This window comes from Bos grunniens, chromosome 7, assembly GCF_055505025.1.
Source record: "Bos grunniens cultivar Pamir isolate PY7600 chromosome 7, Bosgru_T2T1.0, whole genome shotgun sequence".
NCBI lineage: Eukaryota > Metazoa > Chordata > Mammalia > Artiodactyla > Bovidae > Bos > Bos grunniens.
The window spans coordinates 24,652,533-24,673,084 of NC_141171.1; the positions used below are offsets into that span (position 1 = coordinate 24,652,533).

Here is a 20,552-nt window from a genome sequence, read left to right on the forward strand (position 1 = left end):
GAACACTTCACAATTCAAGAGGGATATAGAGCATGCATTGTATTAATATCTGAAGTTATTCCATTTTTATATTAAAATATACTACTTCATAGAAAACAAGTCAAAAAAAATATATGTAATTGTCATTAACCAAGAGAGATTCCACATTAAAAAAAAAAAAAAAAGATAAAGCCGTGGAGAGATGGATAGACACAAAGAGAGGGAAGGATGGGCAAGGTAGGAAGGCAAGGAAAAAAAAAGCACGGGGTAGGAGAGTGGCATGGAGGGAAGAAGGGAGGAGGGTGGGAGGATTTATTCCAGGATTCATCTCACATTGCATATTTAATTAAACCCTTTCAGGACAAGGCATTACCTGAAATAACACCACAGTAATGACTGTGAGGAACAGACTTCTCTGTAACTTTTTCCTCCATGGACCTTTTCCGCCTATATACACGATGTGGGTGACCCGTGATGGCCACTGTATCATTGAGTGGTTCAATAAATATGAAGTCCTCATTAAGCTGTATAAATCCCATCTGGAATATATAACATAGAAAGATACACATGAAATACCTGTTCATAAGTTAGTTTCAATTAAGTAACTTATTCAATTAAGTTACTTTCTAGTTCTCCCACTCACACACACACTTTATTTTCTTCCATGTATATGCATACTTTTTTCTAGTGAAGCTATTTTAGCAACCCCACTAATAAGGTAACTGTCTTCCCATTTTATTACTTCATCTTCAGGTACTTTATTGCACTAGCATAAACTTCATATAGTTAGCCTGTGTGGGTGGGAGGCTAGATGCCAGCAACAGATGCACAGTAAAAATTCTGGAATGTTAAAGGCTCACTTTGGGAGACCCATGGGGTCACTTATATGTACAGCATGTACAGAAGAGCAACACAGTTTTTAATTGCACACACCACACAGTCCAACTTTTTGACAATCATTATTTAATAAAGTAATTTATGTAATACACCACAAAAAATGTAGGATATATAGCACTACAGTTATTATATAAAATACTCTCAAGTCTTCTTTTAAACATTTTTTTAAACCCTTGAACAATAAATTACAGAAAAAGGAAGTATCACTTACATAAACAAGTTTAATTTCATACAATACCATATTTTAAAGTTAGCCAGTTGTGAACAGGGGGCTAAAAACTATAAAATTCAGTTATAATCAGCAAGATGAACTTATAACAAATAAGTATTCTTTTATCATATTAAAGCTAAGCCTAGTCATTTCTTCCCTTTCTTTTTTAGAGTATAAAGTTAAGTTATAACTAGGAAAATATTTTACATGGAAGAAAACATGACTTGATCTTTCCAATTTTTATTATTTTAGTCTACTATAATATATATTAATATATAAAATGCATACTTGATTACTTACACTGTTAACTCATTAGTAAACAATTTTGAAGAAGTAATCCCTTAGAACCTGAATTATTCATACATGATATGGTAATATTAAAGTTTTCAAATACCATTTTGTATTAATTTTATAAAAATTATATATAGTTCATTTTGTTTCACATATAATTAGCATCATAATATAATTATTTCTTCAGATATAGTCATTGTTCCACATTGTATATTTTTTTTTAATTTAGGCTAAAACTTTTTCCTAAGAAAAAAAGGCTTTTTGTTTTGTTTGAATTACTAAAGTGTATTGCATCTTCTATATGGAAAGACTAAGTGACTGCCAATATGCTATCACATTTTATTTTGTACAGAACTGACATTATAAGATACCTGAAGAATAAAATCTAAAAATCCTTACCAATTTCATTTTATTGAGGTTTTATATCACTAGTAAAATTCTTAACTACTGGAACAGCAGTTCCATCACCTCTCTGTGTCCCCGTCCCCTCTCTCCCTTCCTTCCTTTCCCTGTCTCTTTCTCAGTTTCTACCTCTCCGTCTCCTCTTCACACATATGCACACACACGCATATCACTTGTGGGTGGGGATAATGCAAAACATTTCTATTCTAATGATTCTTTTAAAATATCAGGCATATCTGTATTTGGGGCATTTCTGTTAAGTTTAACTTCCAATGAGTTCTTTTACTCTCTATACATGTTTTCATTCTCTCAAATATGAAATCAGCTTCAATTTTAATTAGATACATGAAACACATAAAATTTTCCCTAGAGTCAAATTTGATGGGAATAAGAGAGAATATCAAATATTTTTAAATTTAAATAATACTCATTAAAGATATAATGATTATTATACATCTACATATGGATTGAGGACAGAATGTATGCTTAGTCGCTCAGTCACGTTCAACTCTTTGCAACCCCACGGACTGCAGCCCACGAGGCTCCTCTCCATGGGGATTCTTCAGGCAAGAATACTGGAATGGACGCCATGCTCTCCTCCAGGGGATCTTCCCAACCCAGGGATTGAATCCAAGCCTCCTGCATCTCAAGCGGATTCTTTACCAACTGAACCACCAGGGAAGTCAGATTGAGGATAAGTGGTGTCATATTATCATTGATTGAGATTATGAAAATACAGAAATATGTTTCTCTTGTTTGAATAAGTATGATTCTGAGATTCAGTCAGTATCCAAAGCCACAAATAAAACTGACAGTGTAGCTAATGACTAAAATAATAACCGCTATGATGTTTCAGTTCAGTTCAGTTCAGTTCAGTCGCTCAGTCGTGTCTGACTCTTTGCAACCCCATGAATTGCAGCATGCCAGCTATGATGCTTAGTTTCCCTAAATCATAAATTTGTAATCTGATATATTCTTTCAACAGGTTATAAGCATGGGAAGAGTTATAATAACAAATCCTATAAAATTTAATTGCATACTATCATATAAAATTTAATAACATCAAGAACAGATTCTAGACTTAAGATTATTTGGGTTTATAACCTATCACTACCATGTAAGTATGAAAAACTTACAGTGTCTTTATACAACAGCTTCATAGTGTTCTTTGGAAGATTTTTTTTAAAGCATCTTTAAGCACATGTAATGTTCCTATCATAAGGACTTCCCAGGTGGCTTAGTGGTAGAGAACCTGTCTACCAATGCAGGAGATGGGGGTTCAATCACTTTTGCAAAGTTCCCCTGTAGAAAGGAACAGCACCTCATTCCAGTATTCTTGACTGGAAAATTCCATGGACAGAGGAACCTGGCGGGGTGTACTGTCCATGGCATCACAAATAGAGTCAGACACAACTTAGTAACTAAATAGCAACAACAAAACGAACATTTTGTTCTATGTTCTAGCATAGAATCTGATGCTGGGTAACCTTTTAATAAATGTTCGGCATAATTTTTATGTTATTCATAAATATAATTATAATAAATATAGCAGCCAAACATTTAAGAGCGGACTGAAGAGCTCCGAGAATCCAAAAAATTAAAATTTTTGTAACACCATAAAGAAAAGTGAAGTCGCTCAGTCATGTCCAACTCTTCGCAACTCTTGTATCACCATATTAGCATATTAAATATTGTTTCAAGTAGATGTGTTTTTTTTTTTAAGATACGATTTGGAAAACTCTTCATGACATACAATTCTCTATTGTGTTAGGATTTTATCTATATACATTTTTAAAAACAAGAAGGTCACTTTGAAAAAAAAATTGTTAGCATAATTATGGTGGTGGTGATTTAGTTGCTAAGTCATGTCCGACTCTTGCAACCCCATGGACCATAGTCTGCCAGGCTCCTCTGTCCATGAGATTCTCCAGGCGAGAATACTGGAGTGGGTTGCCATTTCCTTCTGCAGAGGATCTTCCCAACCAAGGAATCGAACCCGGGTCTGCTGCATTGCAGGTAGATTTTTAACCAACTGAGCTATGAGGGAAGCTGGAATAATTACAGTGAAAATGAAAGTCGCTCAGTCGTGTCTGACTCTTTGTGACCCCATGGATATACAGTCCAGGGAAATCTCCAGACCAGAATACTGGAGTGGCTAGCCTTGGAATAATTATAAATGATGACTAATTCATTCAATATATATTTGCTGTCTGACCCCATGTGCCAGACTCAGTTCACTTTGGGGCATATTTAGCATCAAGTATTCAGATTCTCTTCAGGCAAGGGCTTCCTATCTGAGATCAGTACTATCCTACGCCACAGGAAGTTCTCTAGCTTGGGTTGGCATCTGTCAAGCAGGGAAGTCATGAGGTTTTCTATGTCCCCATGAACAGGGGACCTATTCCAATAACAAAATGGATCATCTTATCTGTGCTGTGAATTTACAAGCCATGGAAGAACATAAATCTAGATCAAAGTCTCTTTATAAGTTCTCCTATGCTTGATAATGGAAAAGGAAATGACAACCTACTCCAGTATTCTTGCCTGGAAAATTCCACGGACAGAGAAGCCCTGTGGGCTACAGTCCATGGGGTTGCAAAGAGTCGGACACGACTGAGTGACTAACACACACATCGATGCTTAACAATGCATAATTACACAGCATTCACTTCAGGAAACATTATCCTTTTAATTTTTGTTGTTGTTGTTCAGTCGCTAAATCGTGTCCAACTCTCTGCGACCCCACAGACTGCAACACACCAGGCTTCCCTTTGCTGTCCTTCACTCTCTCTCGGAGTTTGCTCCCAAAGTTTAATTTTAGAAGGAAAGAAAATTAGTAGTGCATTAAAATGGCACAATACATTCTCCAAAATAAATGTGAACTATATAAGTATTTTCTCCAAGATTCTTCTTCTTAGATTTTTCAAAATGATGTTAACAATGTTGAGGTATTTCATGCAAACATTTGGAAATGAAATTAGTTAAAAGTTAACTGCCTTATTTGTTGTTATGTGCGTCTTCTCATACAGTGGCATCTCTCCTATTGTATTGAACGCTTTTATTTGATTTGACATTTTAGCAAGCATTTCAGTGTTTTGCAAATTGACCACTGCTTATTTGAAAATAAGTTACCAGCCGTTTCTTGCCTTACTGGTTCTGATATTTTACTATCTCTCCATTTAGATACTCCTGTGTTTTTTAAAACAGCCATATACACTAATCTCCATATAAGTGTATTATCACGGCCACCAATTCCTAATCACAACATGAAATTTGATCTGACAAATGTGCATGGATTTTTATATATCATTGATTCAAGTCACCTAATGCAAATGTTTCAGTTGTTCAAATTCAGATCAACTACAGTCTATTAAATAGATGAACAGATTCTAAAGTAGTAATGTAAGCATAAATAAAAATAACTAAAAATTTAAAGTTGCTACTCTTACTAGGTTAACTACTTCACTTCCCCTACCTTAATTCCTATTCACTTAATCAGCTGATGCACTACTAATATAATTACCTCAAGTTCTCTTTTTATTTTTTCCATTCTCCTTTTTTGGAAATTTGTTTTATTTCCCAGGACCTCAGTTTTCTACATGAACTTTCAGTTGACTAGTTGAAGGTATATATCTGAGGGCTAAAACTACATATGGCAAGAATCTTTAATAATATCCTATTTTAAAAAATACACAGCACATCACAAGAAGTAAATACTGTCTGTGGTAGATCATTATAATTTCAGGCTATGAGATGACTCTGCTATCTGGCGGGATAGTAGAATTTGGATAAAAGTTACTTCTTATGAGAAGAGGCATTCGCAGAAAGGCAAAGAAGATGTGAAATCCAGGAAACTGGTTAAAAGGATGCCTGGCTTCCTACTTATCAGGTATCCTTTCAAAGAAGGGATATATGTATACATATAACTGATTCATTTTGCTGAACAGTAGAACACACAGCATTGTAAAACAACTGTACTCCAATAAAAATTAATTTAACAAGTATTAAAAAAAAAAAGATGTCTGACTTGAGAAGAAAGTGAAAGTGAAACTCATTCAGTTGTGTCCAACTCTTTGCAACCCCATGGACTACAGAGTCCATGGAATTCTCCAAGCCAGAATACTGGAGTGGGTAGCTTTTACCTTCTCCAGGAAATCTTCCCAACCCAGGAATCGAACACAAGTCTCCTGCATTGCAGGTGGATTCTTTATCAGCTGAGCCCAAGGGAAGCCCAAGAATACTGGAGTGGGTAGTCTTTACCTTCTCCAGGAAATCTTCCCAACCCAGAAATCGAACCAGGGTCTCCTGCATTGCAGGCAGATTCTTTACCAACTGAGCTATCAGAGAAGCTATTAGGGAAGATTTGAGTAGAGAAACAGGTAAATGTAGCCCCAAAATAAGATGAATCAATATAACTGAAAACATCAAATGACAAAGTTCTTGACAGAAAAAGTCAATGAAGGTTTGAGGATGATTAGTTTATTATCTAACTGGAAAGTATATTAGAGAATCCATGAGCCACTGGAAGAAGCATAAGTGTTTGCCTTCTAAACAGCAGTAACAGAGGCTGAAAGGGATCTGGCATCTGCACACTGTTTATAACAACATTTCACACAAATGTCTTATACGCTACATGATGTGAATATGTTGGTTATATTTTCCAAAATATTCTCTTGTATGGTAATGTTATAGCATATATCTCATTAAGTAAATAAAATACATAGTTGAAAACATAAGCATCACATAGGGATTGACATAAATTAAAATACTGTAAGTTCATTTTTATGCTTTATTCAAATGAAACTTCGTTTCCAATATTACTGTTAAGCGGGAGTAGTTTTTCAAGCTTTTATGTATTCTATGCATACATGATCAGTCACTTCAGTCATATCCAACTCTTACTATACATAAGACATAAATCTGTAGGAAAACACACGTCTGATCCCATATCTATCTTTTTACCATATCATACTAAAATACTCTCCTGACTCAATCTTTTCAGTTTTCCCTTTATGACTGTGAGGATCAACTCCAAATGAAGATATATAAGTCATACAGTTATGATAAACTCTTGCCTGCCTCTCCATTGAAACTTCACATATAACCACTACAGACAAATTTTACTGTGTAAACAAACTTTACATTTTAACATATTTCAGAATAACTTTTAGCTGCACAGTCACATCTTAGTACACTGCATTTGCTGGTTTCTCTTCCCAGAAAAGTCACTGTTGGTATGGAAAATTATTTCTTCAAATTCAAGCTGACCCTGTCCCCTCTCCAAAGTAACCACCATCTCCTCTATCCACCTTTTCCATTCTTGCACTTAGGCCCCCTTTGAACGCTGTTTGCATGACTGTCTGATGAGACCATGAGCTATTCCAGGGAGGGCTTGGGGCTCAGTGCTTGTCACCATGCCTTCGATGCACAGGGCCTGGTACAGAGCAGGTGCTCACTCAATGTTAATTTCACTTTTGCTTTTGAAAGAAAAGAAAATAGATACGTTTGCTGCTCTGAGCCACACTCTACCTGTGACTCCATCTGAGGCAAAACTTCAATCTGATTCCTTCCCTCTTGGCATTTCCAGTGTTGCTTTCCTGTGTGTCCAAGTTTTATCTTTAGGAAAAGTTTTCATGTGACCACATTGTTAACATCATTCCATTTACTTTCCCTGCCAAAGGGCTTCAAAAAGAATCATGAAACAACAATGGTAGAAGGAAACTTAGACTCATCCGGCCATCTGGATTTTTAAAATTGAGAAAACCAAGGCTTAGAAATCTTGTATGACTTGCCCAAAATCACACAGAGAGTTCATGGGAATGTCAAGGATAGAAGCTAAAGCCTCCCAATTTCCAAATTGATTTTAATACAGCACTGAATTTGCTCGCCACCTACATTCTCCTTGTATTTCCACCAGCATTCTAGCTTCCCCCACTGGACTGGAAAACTGCTCTGAGGCCACCCACCGTGTCCTTCCTTTTATTCTCCTCCCTTGGGCATTTGACCCTTGACCACTTTTCTCCTCCAAGAATATTCCATGGCTCCACTTATCTTCTTCTCTAGCAACTGTTTCTGTTTCCTTAAACAGGTCCTTTTCCTCACCCACAAGGCAGGTCTTGTTTCTCTGCATTTATCACTTCCAACAAATTTATAAGTCCCCAGGGAAATGACTCCCAAATCCTCCTTCCAGATCCACTGCTTCTATTCAAGATCCTTTCTCCTTGTCTCTTACTCCTCATCTCACTTTAGATGCATTATAATTGCCCCCAAAACTAGCACCTCCTCTTTAAGTCGGTATTTCTCTACATGACTCTTTTCTAGTTAGCCAGGCTAAAATAAACTATATAGTCCCTTCTTCTTCCCTTTTCAAACTTACTTTGAAATGTTTACAAGAAAACAAGAATAGAAGAAAATAACATGCCAGTATGCCAGATACTATATGTACATTATTTAATTTAATCAAACAGCCAGCTTGGGATAACTCTGTTAATGTCACCCATTTTGCAGTTGAAAAAGCCAAGCTTCAAAAAGACTTACTGTGCATGAGTGTATGGTGAGGACAGGGTTCAAACCAAAGACCACCGGGCTTGCAACATGTGCTGCCTCTTCTGTGAGGCTATCTGAAAAGGCAAGACCTGCTTGGACTGTTGTTCCAAATAACTCTCATCTTTTAAAAATCTGCACTGAGCATTTGATGTCAAGCACAACACCTCACACATGGTAGATGCTCAAAATCTGATATCAAGAGCAAGGCCAGTTGTTTCATTTGTTATTATTTTCTCCCATTCTGAGGGTTGTCTTTTCACCTTGTTTCTACTTTCCTTTGCTGTGCAAAAGCTTTTACGTTTAATTAGGTCCCACTTTAATTTCCAAAATATACTAGCAGTTCATAAAACTCAGTATCAGAAAAACAAACAACCCAATCAAAAGTGGGGAAAAGACCTAAACAGACATCTCTCCAGAGAAGACATACAGATGGCTAACAAACACATGAAAAAATGCTCAACATCGCTCATTATTAGAGAAACGCAAATCAAAACTACAATGCGATATCATCTCACCCAGTCAGACTGGTCATTATCAAAAAGTCTACAAACAATAAATGCTGGAGAGGGTATGAAGAAAAGGGAACCTCTTGCACTGTTGGTAGGAATGTAAACTGGTATAGCCACTATGGAAGAGAGTATGACGATTCTTTAAAAAACTAAAGAATAAAACCACCATATGATCCAGTAATCCCACTCCTAGGCATATACCCTGAGGAAACCAAAACTGAAAAAGACACAAGTACCCCAATGTTCATTGCAGCACTATTTACAATAGCTAGAACATGGAAGCAACCCAGATGTCCATCGACAAATGAATGGATAAAGAAAAGTGAAAGTGAGACTAAAAGTTGCTCAGTCCTGTCTCTTTGCAACCTGATGGAATTCCATACAGTCCATGGAATTCTCTAGGCCAGAATACTGGAGTGGGTAGCATTTCCCTTCTCCAGGGGATCTTCCCAACCCAGGGATTGAACCCAGGTCTTCCACATTGTAGAGGGATTCTTTACCAGCTGAGTCACAAGGGAAGCCCAAGAATACTGGAGTGGGTAGCCTATCCCTTCTCCAGGGGTTCTTCCTGACCCAGGAATTGAACCAGGGTCTATTGCAGGAGACCCTGCAATTCTTTACCAACTGAGCTATCAGGGAAGCCCCATGGATAAAGAAGTTGTGGTACATATACATGATGGAATATTACTCAGCCATAAAAAGAAACACATTTGAGTCAGTTCTAATGAAGTAGATGAACCTAGAGCTTATTATACAGAGTGAAGTTAAGTCAGAAAGAGAAATATAGGTATCATATACTAACACACATATATGGAATCTAAAAAAATGGTACTGAAAATTTTATTTGCAGGGCAGCAATGGAGCAAAAGAGAACAGACTTATGGACACAGGGAGAGGAGAGGAGAGGAGAGGGAGAGATACATGGAGAGAGTAACGTGGAGACTTACATTATCATATGTAAAATAGACAGCCAATGAGAATTTTCTGTACATCTCAGGGAACTCAAACAGAGGCACTGTATCAACCTAGAGGGTTGGGATAGAGAGGGAGGTTCAAGACGGAGAAGACATATGTACACCTATGGCTGATTCATGTTGATGTTTGACAGAAAACAACAAAATTCTGTAAAGCAATTAACCTTCAATTAAAAAATAAATTAAAGAAAAAAAAGAGCAAGGCCAGGCCCCATCCTTCACAAAGCAGAAGACCAAAATACCACATTAGGCTCTGAGTTTTTATCTAGAGGTGTTTTATGTGACAGGCATGTGGGCTGCCAAAGGCATACTGGCCTTCTGAGTGAGGAGGTTTTCATCTCCAGGCCTTCTCCAATGGCGGAAACTCAATCTCTCTCCCACGGCAGATTTGGGAGAACAGTTCAAGGCTTTTGTTTTTCTTTCCTCCTTCCTTTCTCTCAATTCTCTTTTCTTTTTCTTAAAATGTTTTCTGATCATAAAAATCAGAACTTTTAAATAGCAGAACATTTTAAAAATACAGTTGAAAAAAGAAAACAGTCATCTCAAATTTCATCATACAGAAGTGTGTATATATATATCAATATGTATGCATATATTTCTTTCTGGTCTATTAACATATACACATAAGTGTCTCTCTATCTGTGCATGTGTGTACCTATACACACATATACATATTCTAAAGTTTTATGTTCTACTCTATTTTCCCATCTAAGAAAAGCTTAGTAACTATTTTGTTTAATATTGGACTGGCCCAAAAGTTTGTTTAGGTATTTCCATAATATCGTACCAAAACCCCAATAGTATTACAGTCTTTATAAGTTGGTTTTTATTGCTGAATAGTAACTTATGTTCTAAATATATCACAATCTTATTATTCATTCACTCAACCCTCTACTCAATAAAATGCTTATGAGTATGAATGAAGTTTGAACAGCCAGAGCTGTATAGCAGTGAACAAGACTGACAAGCCCATCACCAACTCATACCCCAGGTGGGGAGACAACGTGTTATTTGTTCAACCAGGTCAAACTTGCAATTTCTCCACTCAGATCAGATCAGATCAGATAAGCTTTACATTGATGATGTGTGCGCTTATTTATGTCTGTGTTCTATTTCACAATAAAAGCCAAGGGACAATATAGCTTGGAAGTATCCCACCAGCTACCTAAAGAAGAAAGCAGGAGCTGAAAGTGACCATTTGGAAAAGACGAACTAATTCTCCTCAAAGAACAAGTAAGTGAACAAGTAAGCCCCTGCCCTCAGGGGCTCAGGGGCAGCTCTGAGGAGGAAAGCCTCCTAAGAATCAATGAATATGGACTGTGACAGAGAAAGAGTGTGTCCACTTCAAGCACCCATCATAAAGCTCAGTCACACCATCTGTGACGCCATTCTCCTTCCCCTTAGAGCTTCAGTCCCAGGGAACGTAGAGGAACCCAGCGTGCTGAGCAGGAGAAGTAACAGCTCTACATGGGAGAGAATGAGGACTCTAACTCCACGTCCCCATTCCTCACTGCAAATGATGAGCTCTCAGAAAGCCTGAATGTGGAGAGCATGCATCTCAGAGAAATTTTAAATTTACATGAATTTGGATGGTTTGATGATTATGGGACAAATATTTTTAATTACCAGAGACTTTCTGTGACTAAATTCACCATGGGACTTCTCACAACCCAAGAATAAACAACACCAGATGACCAGAAAAACAAATATGAACAATCAAAAGGCAAACAATCTGTTTTATTTTGATACACCTTGAATCCTGTTTATTCAATAAACACTTATATATGTATAATATGAACTCAGGCAACAAATGTTATAAAGGGGTAAGACAGTGATGTGGGGATGGCCTTTCAGGTGAGGTGATATCTAAGCAGAAATCTAGCGTATCAGAGATGTCAGGCCAAGATGCAAGGCAAAGGGAGAAACAAATCCTTGAGAGGGGAACAAATTTAGACACTTTAAGGAAAAGCAAAACTAGTGCAGCTGTAGCTAAGTGATATATGGGAAATGATAATTAAGAAGGAACGCAGGGCCTTAATCCATAGCAGTGTCACTTATTTGATTCATATTCAGAAATAAACCCTGATAAAATTCTACTTCTGTTTTTAGACCACCTATCTTTCCTCAGACCCTGGTTACAGATTTTATTATGGAACACCTCATGACAGTCTTCTGGGTTATGCTCTGTCAACGGTATTATTTTAACTACATGACAATTATACTTAATTTGTAAGAAGAATAGACTTTACTCTTACAATGCTTTCCCTATTTTCTTGAAAACCACTGCCTTCTTCTAACTTCTCCCCAACATTTGACAGAAATATGGATTTAAAAACAATTTCAAAAATGTCCTTTTTATCAACAACATTGCAATGTCATTATAAACAACATCACAGTATGATAATAAATAGAAGCTGTTCTATGCTGAAGAAGTAAAAAGGAAGTGGTAAAAACTGGTAGAGCTGAAAATGAATACCCCATCCTAATGGTTCATTATCCAAAACTAATTGATTTTTTGGTTATTATAATGGTTACTTTCTCATTTTACAGGAGAATTTTTGCTCATATCAAGAAAAACTTGATTTTCGTATTTTTTTTATATTCCATTCACTTTAATATAATCTCTTGTTAGTTATATTTTTTCATTAATCCACTAGGGTGTCTATGCATTCTTAAAATAAGAAAACAACAAGCTGAGAAAAAGAGAGCAAATTCAGTTTTAAATCTACTTCTAAGTTTATCAACCAGTCTAGCCAAAAGCTATTTAGTTTTGCTGTATCTTTCTGGTGCTTATTTAATTTTCATTACAAATGTACTGACTGAATACCCACAATATGGCAAGAGGCAAGGCACTGAGGATTCAAAGATGAAAACAGATTTAATCTCTATCTTCACAGACCTTATACATTATGCAAAAAGTCAGGAAAAAGTGAACTATTCAGAAAAATATACTTAAGATATTATAAAGTAGGAAAAGTATCATTAAAAAAGCAAACAGAGATCTGAAAGAAATATAGCAGAGGTTAAGATGCCAGACAGGGAGGCCTGGCGTGTTGCAATTCATGGGGTCGCAAAGAGTTGGACATGACTGAGCGACTGAACTGAACTAAAGATGCCAGAGAGGGTACCCCAATAAAACCTATCTAAGGAGATCACATTTGAGACAAGAACTGAAGGAGCCAGCCATAGAAAACAATGCAATTGAGAGAACAGTGGTATTTTAGGTGAAGGAGGCCATATACCAAGGCTATAACTCTGGAAAATAGGTAGGAGGAACTCAATGTATCAACTTTGAGTTTTATAAAAGCGTACAATTTTAAATGATTATTTATAACCATATATATTTGTGTGTCATGTTTACATCACATTTTAAAAATAAGAAAGAATAAACATTATGACTGTATTACTTAGCAATATAAAAGCAAAGTAAGTGTTAATGCTAAAAGAAAGGCAATTGCTCCTTAAGGAAAGAAATCAAAGCTGGAGAGGAGGGAGCAAAAAAATTTATTTTTTACACTGTAATTTTTATAACTTTATTGACTTTTCAAACGATGTACATGAATGGCTTACATCACATTTTAATTTAAGAGAGGTTGAATTGGGAGGGTTCTTGTTGGGAAGTCACTGCAGTGACCAAAGCAATAAATAATGGTGGCATCAGTGTAAACTCTACGTGAGAAATACCTATAGACAGAACAGTTAAAGGAGTGATGTGGAGTCGGAAGCAGAGGTGGGAGTCACAAATAAATAATTGTAGCAGCAAATACAGAACAGATGAGGTTGGCAGGGCATGATTTATGTAGAGCTCTGAAGAACATCAAACACATTTAGATGGCATCTGAAGTGTAACTGGAAGCAACAGTGTATGGCATAATCTGTTACATTTGGAAGAAAGTCATTCTTGTTCTTTTTTGAAAAGCAGATTACAGGGTGACAAGAGTAGAATGAGGGAGATCAGTTTGAAGTCAGTTATACTAGTTCAGGAGAAGGCAATGGCACCCCACTCCAGTACTCTTGCCTGGAAAATCCCATGGACAGAGGAGCCTGGTAGGCTGTAGTCCATGGGGTGGCTAGGAGTCGGACACGACTGAGTGACTTCACTTTCACTTTTCACTTTCATGCATTGGAGAAGGAAATGGCAACCCACTCCAGTGTTCTTGCCTGGAGAATCCCAGGGACAGGGGAGCCTGGTGGGCTGCTGTCTCTGGGGTCGCACAGAGTCGGACACGACTGAAGCGACTTAGCAGCAGCATACTAGTTCAAGTGCAAGATCATGATGGCTAGACCAAGAAAGTAACACGTGTTCAAACTAAGAATGTGGACACAAAGTAAACACATTTGAGATTAACTGTGGTTTCACACCCAAACCAGAGAGCAACCACCTCAATCTGTTAATGTTTTTCAATGCTGTTCCATAGAGGGACAATAACACAGAGAATTAAAGATGACTCCAGAGTGTCTGTCTTAGGTACACAAGAAAGGGAGATAAATTTTGTAATTGAGATAAAAATGTCAAATACTGAGATGAAATAGATTTTCGGGGCAGATAATCAAAGTTTCTGATGAGGCTGTCTTAGGTTTGATATAACTGTGAAACACCCTAGCAGAGGAATCAAAATAGACAGATGGTATATGGAGCTTTGTAGAGAGTTTTAACCTAGAGATATGCATCTGTGTACTGCCAACATAAAGATAGTATTTCATTTCATGGTGATGAGTGACGTTATCCAGAAAGAGAATAAAGAGGGAGAACGGTAGAGAGCTTAAGACCAAACCTGAAGATCCTACCACTGAGGAGAGTAACAATCAGTAAAGGACACGGAGGAGGAAGGACTAGGAAGGTTAAAGGAAAAGTAGGAACTTGTACGGCTGACTTTTAAAATCAGAATTAACTGTTTCTAGAAGAGGCTTTTGGAGAAGGCAATGGCACCCTGCTCCAGTACTCTTGCCTGAAAAATCCCATGGACAGAGGAGCCTGGTAGGCTGCAGTCCATAGGGTCGCTAAGAGTCGGACACGACTGAGTGACTTCACTTTCACTTTTCACTTTCATGCATTGGAGAAGGAAATGGCAACCCACTCCAGTGTTCTTGCCTGGAGAATCCCAGGGACGGGGGAGCCTGATGGGCTGCCGTCTATGGGGTCGCACAGAGTTGGATACAAATGAAGCGACTTAGCAGCAACAGCAGCAGCAGCAGAAGAGGCTTTGAAGAAAAGACGGGAATAAGTTCTTACTCGGTTCACTCTGAAGATGCGCTTGCCCTGTCTAACCCATAGCGTTCAGGTTAAAAATGAGTCATCCTGCACAAGATGGTCAAACACACATGTTCATGTTGCTGCTAAATTCAACAACAAAAACGGAGCCAAAGAACATTCTCCTGCCTGTATCAATCAGGGTTCTCACAGTCATAACAATGTGACTTTCTTCCAATGCAAATGAGAGAATTCTACATGTTCCACTTTGTTGAGTCACTGGAGAGTTTAAATGTATTAACTAACTTTGCCTGACCTGTATTTCTTTTAAGGAAAAGGTTGCTTCCAACTTGCCACCTACCCTGGCACTTACTGAGCTGGTACACATTCAGCTGTGCACCTCCTCCTTAAAGGGTTAGTCACTGGGCGATTGTTCAGAGTCACTCACCACAGTGATGAGCACTCGCACCACTTAAATCTCATGCAATTCCAGCCCAGTTATGTGCTTGAAGTGGAACTGAATGAGACCACTGAGAAAGCCGCACAGCTGCGATTTGGGGAAGTACTCACCACTGCCAGGTCTTACTGGTGACCTCACAATTAACAGAGATGTTGCCAACCTCCTACATCCCCCGAGAGAGTAGATACGAACTCAGTTCACCATGGAAACAAGATTAGTGGAGCAAACTACTCAAGGACCATAGCACGGGTACTCAGAGACATGGAAAATGTGCTGCAACTTATTTTCCAGATTCAGTGAAAGGTCAAATAAATACAATAATTCACATGTTCAACAATATTTACTGAGCACACACTATGTCAGCTCTTGTGCTAGATTCTGGAAACACAGCAGGGTACAAAACGGTCATTTTAAAACAGACAAACTTAAGTCTCTTTTATAATAATTAAGGGGTTTACTTACTATAGATGTTAAGTCCTATTTCTCACATGCAACCCCACGGGCAAAACATGGGATTTTTTTCCCATGTAGGACCTTGGATAATTTAAATAGTCTCCCCTGCCCTATTCTGATGGCATTAAGTAACAGCCAAGAAATTACCTTGTTGTTTTTTTCCCTTAAAGGGAGCATTAAATATTGGACCACAAAAGTTCTTCCTCGCATGGCCTGTTTCTTAACTACAAGATCCTCAAACACAAATGTCTGACTAGGGAGAGTAGGAAGAACACACTTTTCCTTTCTTCCTTTACTCTCTCTTTCATATATGTCCCATCTGTGACTAAAGAGGCTCAAGAAACTCATGTAACATCAGGTTGATTTACTAGAGATTACCTTGGGCGGTCATATACCTGAAGAGGTGAAATAATCAGGTATAAATGGGAAGCCCATTGCATTCCACACAAATCAGACCACATCAAAAATATTAAGCCTCAGCATCACAGTATAAATGAGAGCATATCCAGATAAGAAATTAGGGGTCAGTGTGTTCCAAACCCCATCCATAGAAGAAATCATTCAACATCACTAATACTTGATATTCTACTTATGCATTTCAATCATGAATATAACAATCACCACTCTGAAGCAACCTAGGCCTCTGTTGGACAGAGATAACTCTAAGATTTTTGCAGAAGGGCCAGAAGGCTTCTGCAAAGCTCCTTTAAACCATGCATCCTGATTCTGCTTTCTAAGCCCCTTTTACATTCTATATAGAAGACAAATATGTGCTCAGTTACTATAACATGTAACTCTAATGGTTACGTATTTCTGATATGAAATGGGCTCCCTACCTTTTTCATTCTTTTCATTTTACTTGGTAACTCTTTAGTTTATAATGTCCACTCTTATGGTTGACCTTTTTTTATTTTAAAGTATGAAAGTGAATATCAAATGAAACATATCCTTAGCACAGAGGATGAGTTGAAATAGGCTGCAAGTTACATTAAAAACCTGGCACAGACTGGTATAGGATAATAGAATGGAAAGTGTTTCCATTTATTAATTTTATCATTATTAGGAAATACTTCAAATTTTCAGAAATGTATAGGCTATAGAATGTCCAGTATTCCACTCTGAGTAATTAAGATGTTAACATTTATTTGTTGTAGATCATTTCTAAAAAACCTAACAATTCATTGACTTGGTTGAAGTGGATCTGCACACCTTCCCAAGACAAATCCCTTTCTCTTACTGCTCAGAGATGACTGCTACACTGAAGACAATGCAATCTTTTGCACTCACGTTTTAAATTTTCACTTCATGTGTCTTGCTATTACAAGTGTATCGGTGAACATGCTGCTGCTGCTAAGTCCTTCGGTCGTGTCCGACTCTGCGTGACCCCAGAGATGGCAGCCTATCAGGCTCCCCCATCCCCAGGTTTCTCCAGGCAAGAACACTGGAGTGGGTTGCCAGTGCCTTCTCCAATGCATGAAAGTGAAAAGTGAAAGTGAAGTCGCTCAGTCGTGTCTGACTCGTAGTGACCCCATGGACTGCAGCCCACCAGACTCCTCCGTCCATGGGATTTTCCAGGCAAGAGTACTGGAGTGGGGTGCCATTGCCTTCTCCATCAGTGAACATACTTGGACCTATTTAAAAGGGTTCATTCTGGTGGCTGAATTGAGGATAGACTAAAGAGGGAGAAAGGCTACTGATTGGTGGCTCCAGCTAGGATGGTACTAATGGCAATGGAGTTGATCAGATTCAGGATAAATTCTGAAGGTAGAGTGAACATAAAATACAATATTTTTATGTGCAGTTTGAAAGAGAGGAATTCAGAACCACAGTATGATTTTGACCTTTGCCAGATGGAACTACACTGGAGTAGGAACTGGCAACCCATTCCAGTATTCTTGCCTGGAAAATTCCATGGACAGAGGAGCCTGGCAGGCTACAGTCCATGGGGTCGCAGAGTCGGACACAACTGAGCACGCATGCAAATGAACTACATGGGTGACCATTAATAAGATGAAGAATAAAGTGGAGAGAACAGGATGGGAGGGCTGGGGTGGTGGGGATGGAATCAATAGTTCTACATGCTGAATTTGGACAGAGTAGTCTGAACTAAAGTTACTTATTTTGGAGTCACTGATGTATGCTGCTGCTGCTGCTAAGTCGCTGACGTATAGTTGGCATTTAAACCTTGAGAATGAATAAGATCAACAAAAAGGTATACATAAAAAACACAAAAGGCCCAGGACTGAGCCCTAGGGCATATGAGTGTAAAGATGGCAAGGAGAATAGGAACAGTCAATGAAGCAGCCTGAGAGAAAGCAGAGTTATGAAATCCTGGATGGCAAGTGATAAAAGCAGACACTAAGAAGGAGGGTGGGCATGGTTAACCCTTCCCAGTGCTGCGACAGAGAAGATGAAGACCTAAGTAAACACTTCTGTCAACTGCATATCCTTTGTCCTTTGCGTTAACCACTCGGAAATATGGGGCTTCCCTGACAGCTCATTTGGTAAAGAATTTGTCTGCAATGCGGGAGACCTGGGTTCAATCCCTGGGTTGGGAAGATCCCCTGGAGAAGCGAAAGTATTCTGGCCTAGAGAATCTGTGGGTCACAAAGAGTCAGACAGGACCGAGCAACTTTCACTCTGAAATATACACTTATTTCTTTATAATTTGAATAAAAATTTCGATACAACTACCATTCAATTTCTTATTTCATTAATGCTAAATGCAATATAAATTTAGCATAAATGGGGAAATTATCCAATCTCAAAATTCATCACACATATTTATGGATTTTGCAACTTTAACACTGCTGGAGGAATCTCTGCAGTTTTAAAGGAAATTGAAATATGAAGAAAAATAAAACATTTGAGATCACTCCACTATGAACAGACAGAAAAGTAACTGGGGTATAATTCTTTTGAAACAAATAATCCATGGTAATTTTCACTTCTGTCATCCATCTTGGTTACAATGCAGTGTAAGAATTATGTCAGTTTATTCCATCTAAAGTTTTAATTTAAACTGATGGTAGAACTTATTTATTCTTGTAAGTTTTATATTGTTATATGCAGCCAAGCCGTTAAAAATACTTTGGGATTTTTAACTTTATAAACCAAAAAATTGGCAACTACTTACAGATTCTAAGCATTGCCAAACTGAATGAGGATCATATTAATGTTATTATCTAAAAGACTGATTAAAATTATTGTATAGAAAGAGTTACATTCAGAAGTCTAATGCTTCTAGAAACCTCTTTCCTGGTTGATATTAATATTCTTTAGATACCCTCATTTAAACAGTTAGAAATCTACCCAAATACTCTCATCCATAATGATTAACGAGTTACTTTTAAAAGATAGCTATGAAGCATTTTACTGAAAAGAAAAAAAAAAGTAATTCAAACTCTGAAAGGAGGTGTAGAACTGAAATTAAACTAAAAATACAAAATGAATTGAGAAAACATTTAGAATGTGCTTATAGCACATCAATTCTATAAATGACAATAGCTAAGACCCTAACAGCCAAATGAGTAAATGATATGTATAATTCACAAAGGAAGAAAATAAATAGAGAAACAGGTATAGAACAGTGGTCATTCCTGGTTAGTAATTACAGAAATGTAAATTACAATGATCAGGAACAATTTCACCATTTCAAATAGTAATTTAAAAAATAAGCACTTAAGATTATATCTCATAGTTGGCTAAAATAGTCAGCCTCAGCAACCAGAATTTGTTGGTGGCCTAATAGCTTAGTTCTCTCTAATAAATCCTTGTAGAAACACACAACTTACAGTTCTGGAATCAGCAATTGCAGTTCTAGTAATGTATTCTTTGAACACACTCAAAATAAGACATTTTGCTTTTTTTAATTAAAATCAAACATATAAAAAGTATTAAAAATATATGGAAGACATATTATTATAACTGGAGTAGGGAAAATCTTAAAGATGTATGCAAGGTGGCAATCACATAATATTCACTTTTTCAAATCTGTAAAATAAATGGAAGCCAGTTGAGTCCACTATTAAGGAAATGACGAGCTAAATTCTGATATATTCAGGAAAAACGCATTCCATATCCTCTTTAAATGTGGCTTTACAGAGTCAATGTGACAATGTTAAAGATGGACATGGACTTTAATTTGAACTGAGAAAACAACGCAAAAATTCATAGGGAAACAAATTGGTAATAAAAACAACATACCAAAGTTACAACAGTGTTTATAAATAGGAGGAACATGAAAACACATCTCTCTTTTAAAAAAAAAAATTTATGTGGTTACACTGTTCTCAAATAAATATGTATATAAGTATATTAAATATATATATATATTACACACATACACTGACCTTCATAAACCGTTCATGAGAAACGCTGGGCTGGATGAAGCACAAGCTGGAATCAAGGTTGCTGGGAGAAATATCAATAACCTCAGATATGCAGATGATACCACCCTTATGGCAGAAAGTGAAGAAGAGCTAAAGAGCCTCTTGATGAAAGTGAAAGAGGAGAGTGAAAAAGTTGGTTTAAAGCTCAACATTCAGAAAACTAAGATCATGGCATCTGGTCCCATCACTTCATGGCAAATAGATGGGGAAACAGTGGAAACAGTGACAGACTTTATTTTCTTGGGCTC

General features: G+C 37.4%; 1 protein-coding gene across 2 annotated transcripts in view; it reads right to left on the reverse strand.

The window, feature by feature from the left end:
• The window catches only part of ADAMTS19 (ADAM metallopeptidase with thrombospondin type 1 motif 19), a 276,661-nt gene that overhangs the window by 208,411 nt on the left and 47,698 nt on the right, over positions 1-20,552 (reverse strand). For both annotated transcript variants that reach the window (XM_086410488.1, XM_086410489.1), the window contains one exon: positions 353-518. In XM_086410488.1, the coding sequence (XP_086266614.1) occupies positions 353-518 (166 nt within the window). The remainder of the gene's footprint in view (positions 1-352; positions 519-20,552) is intronic.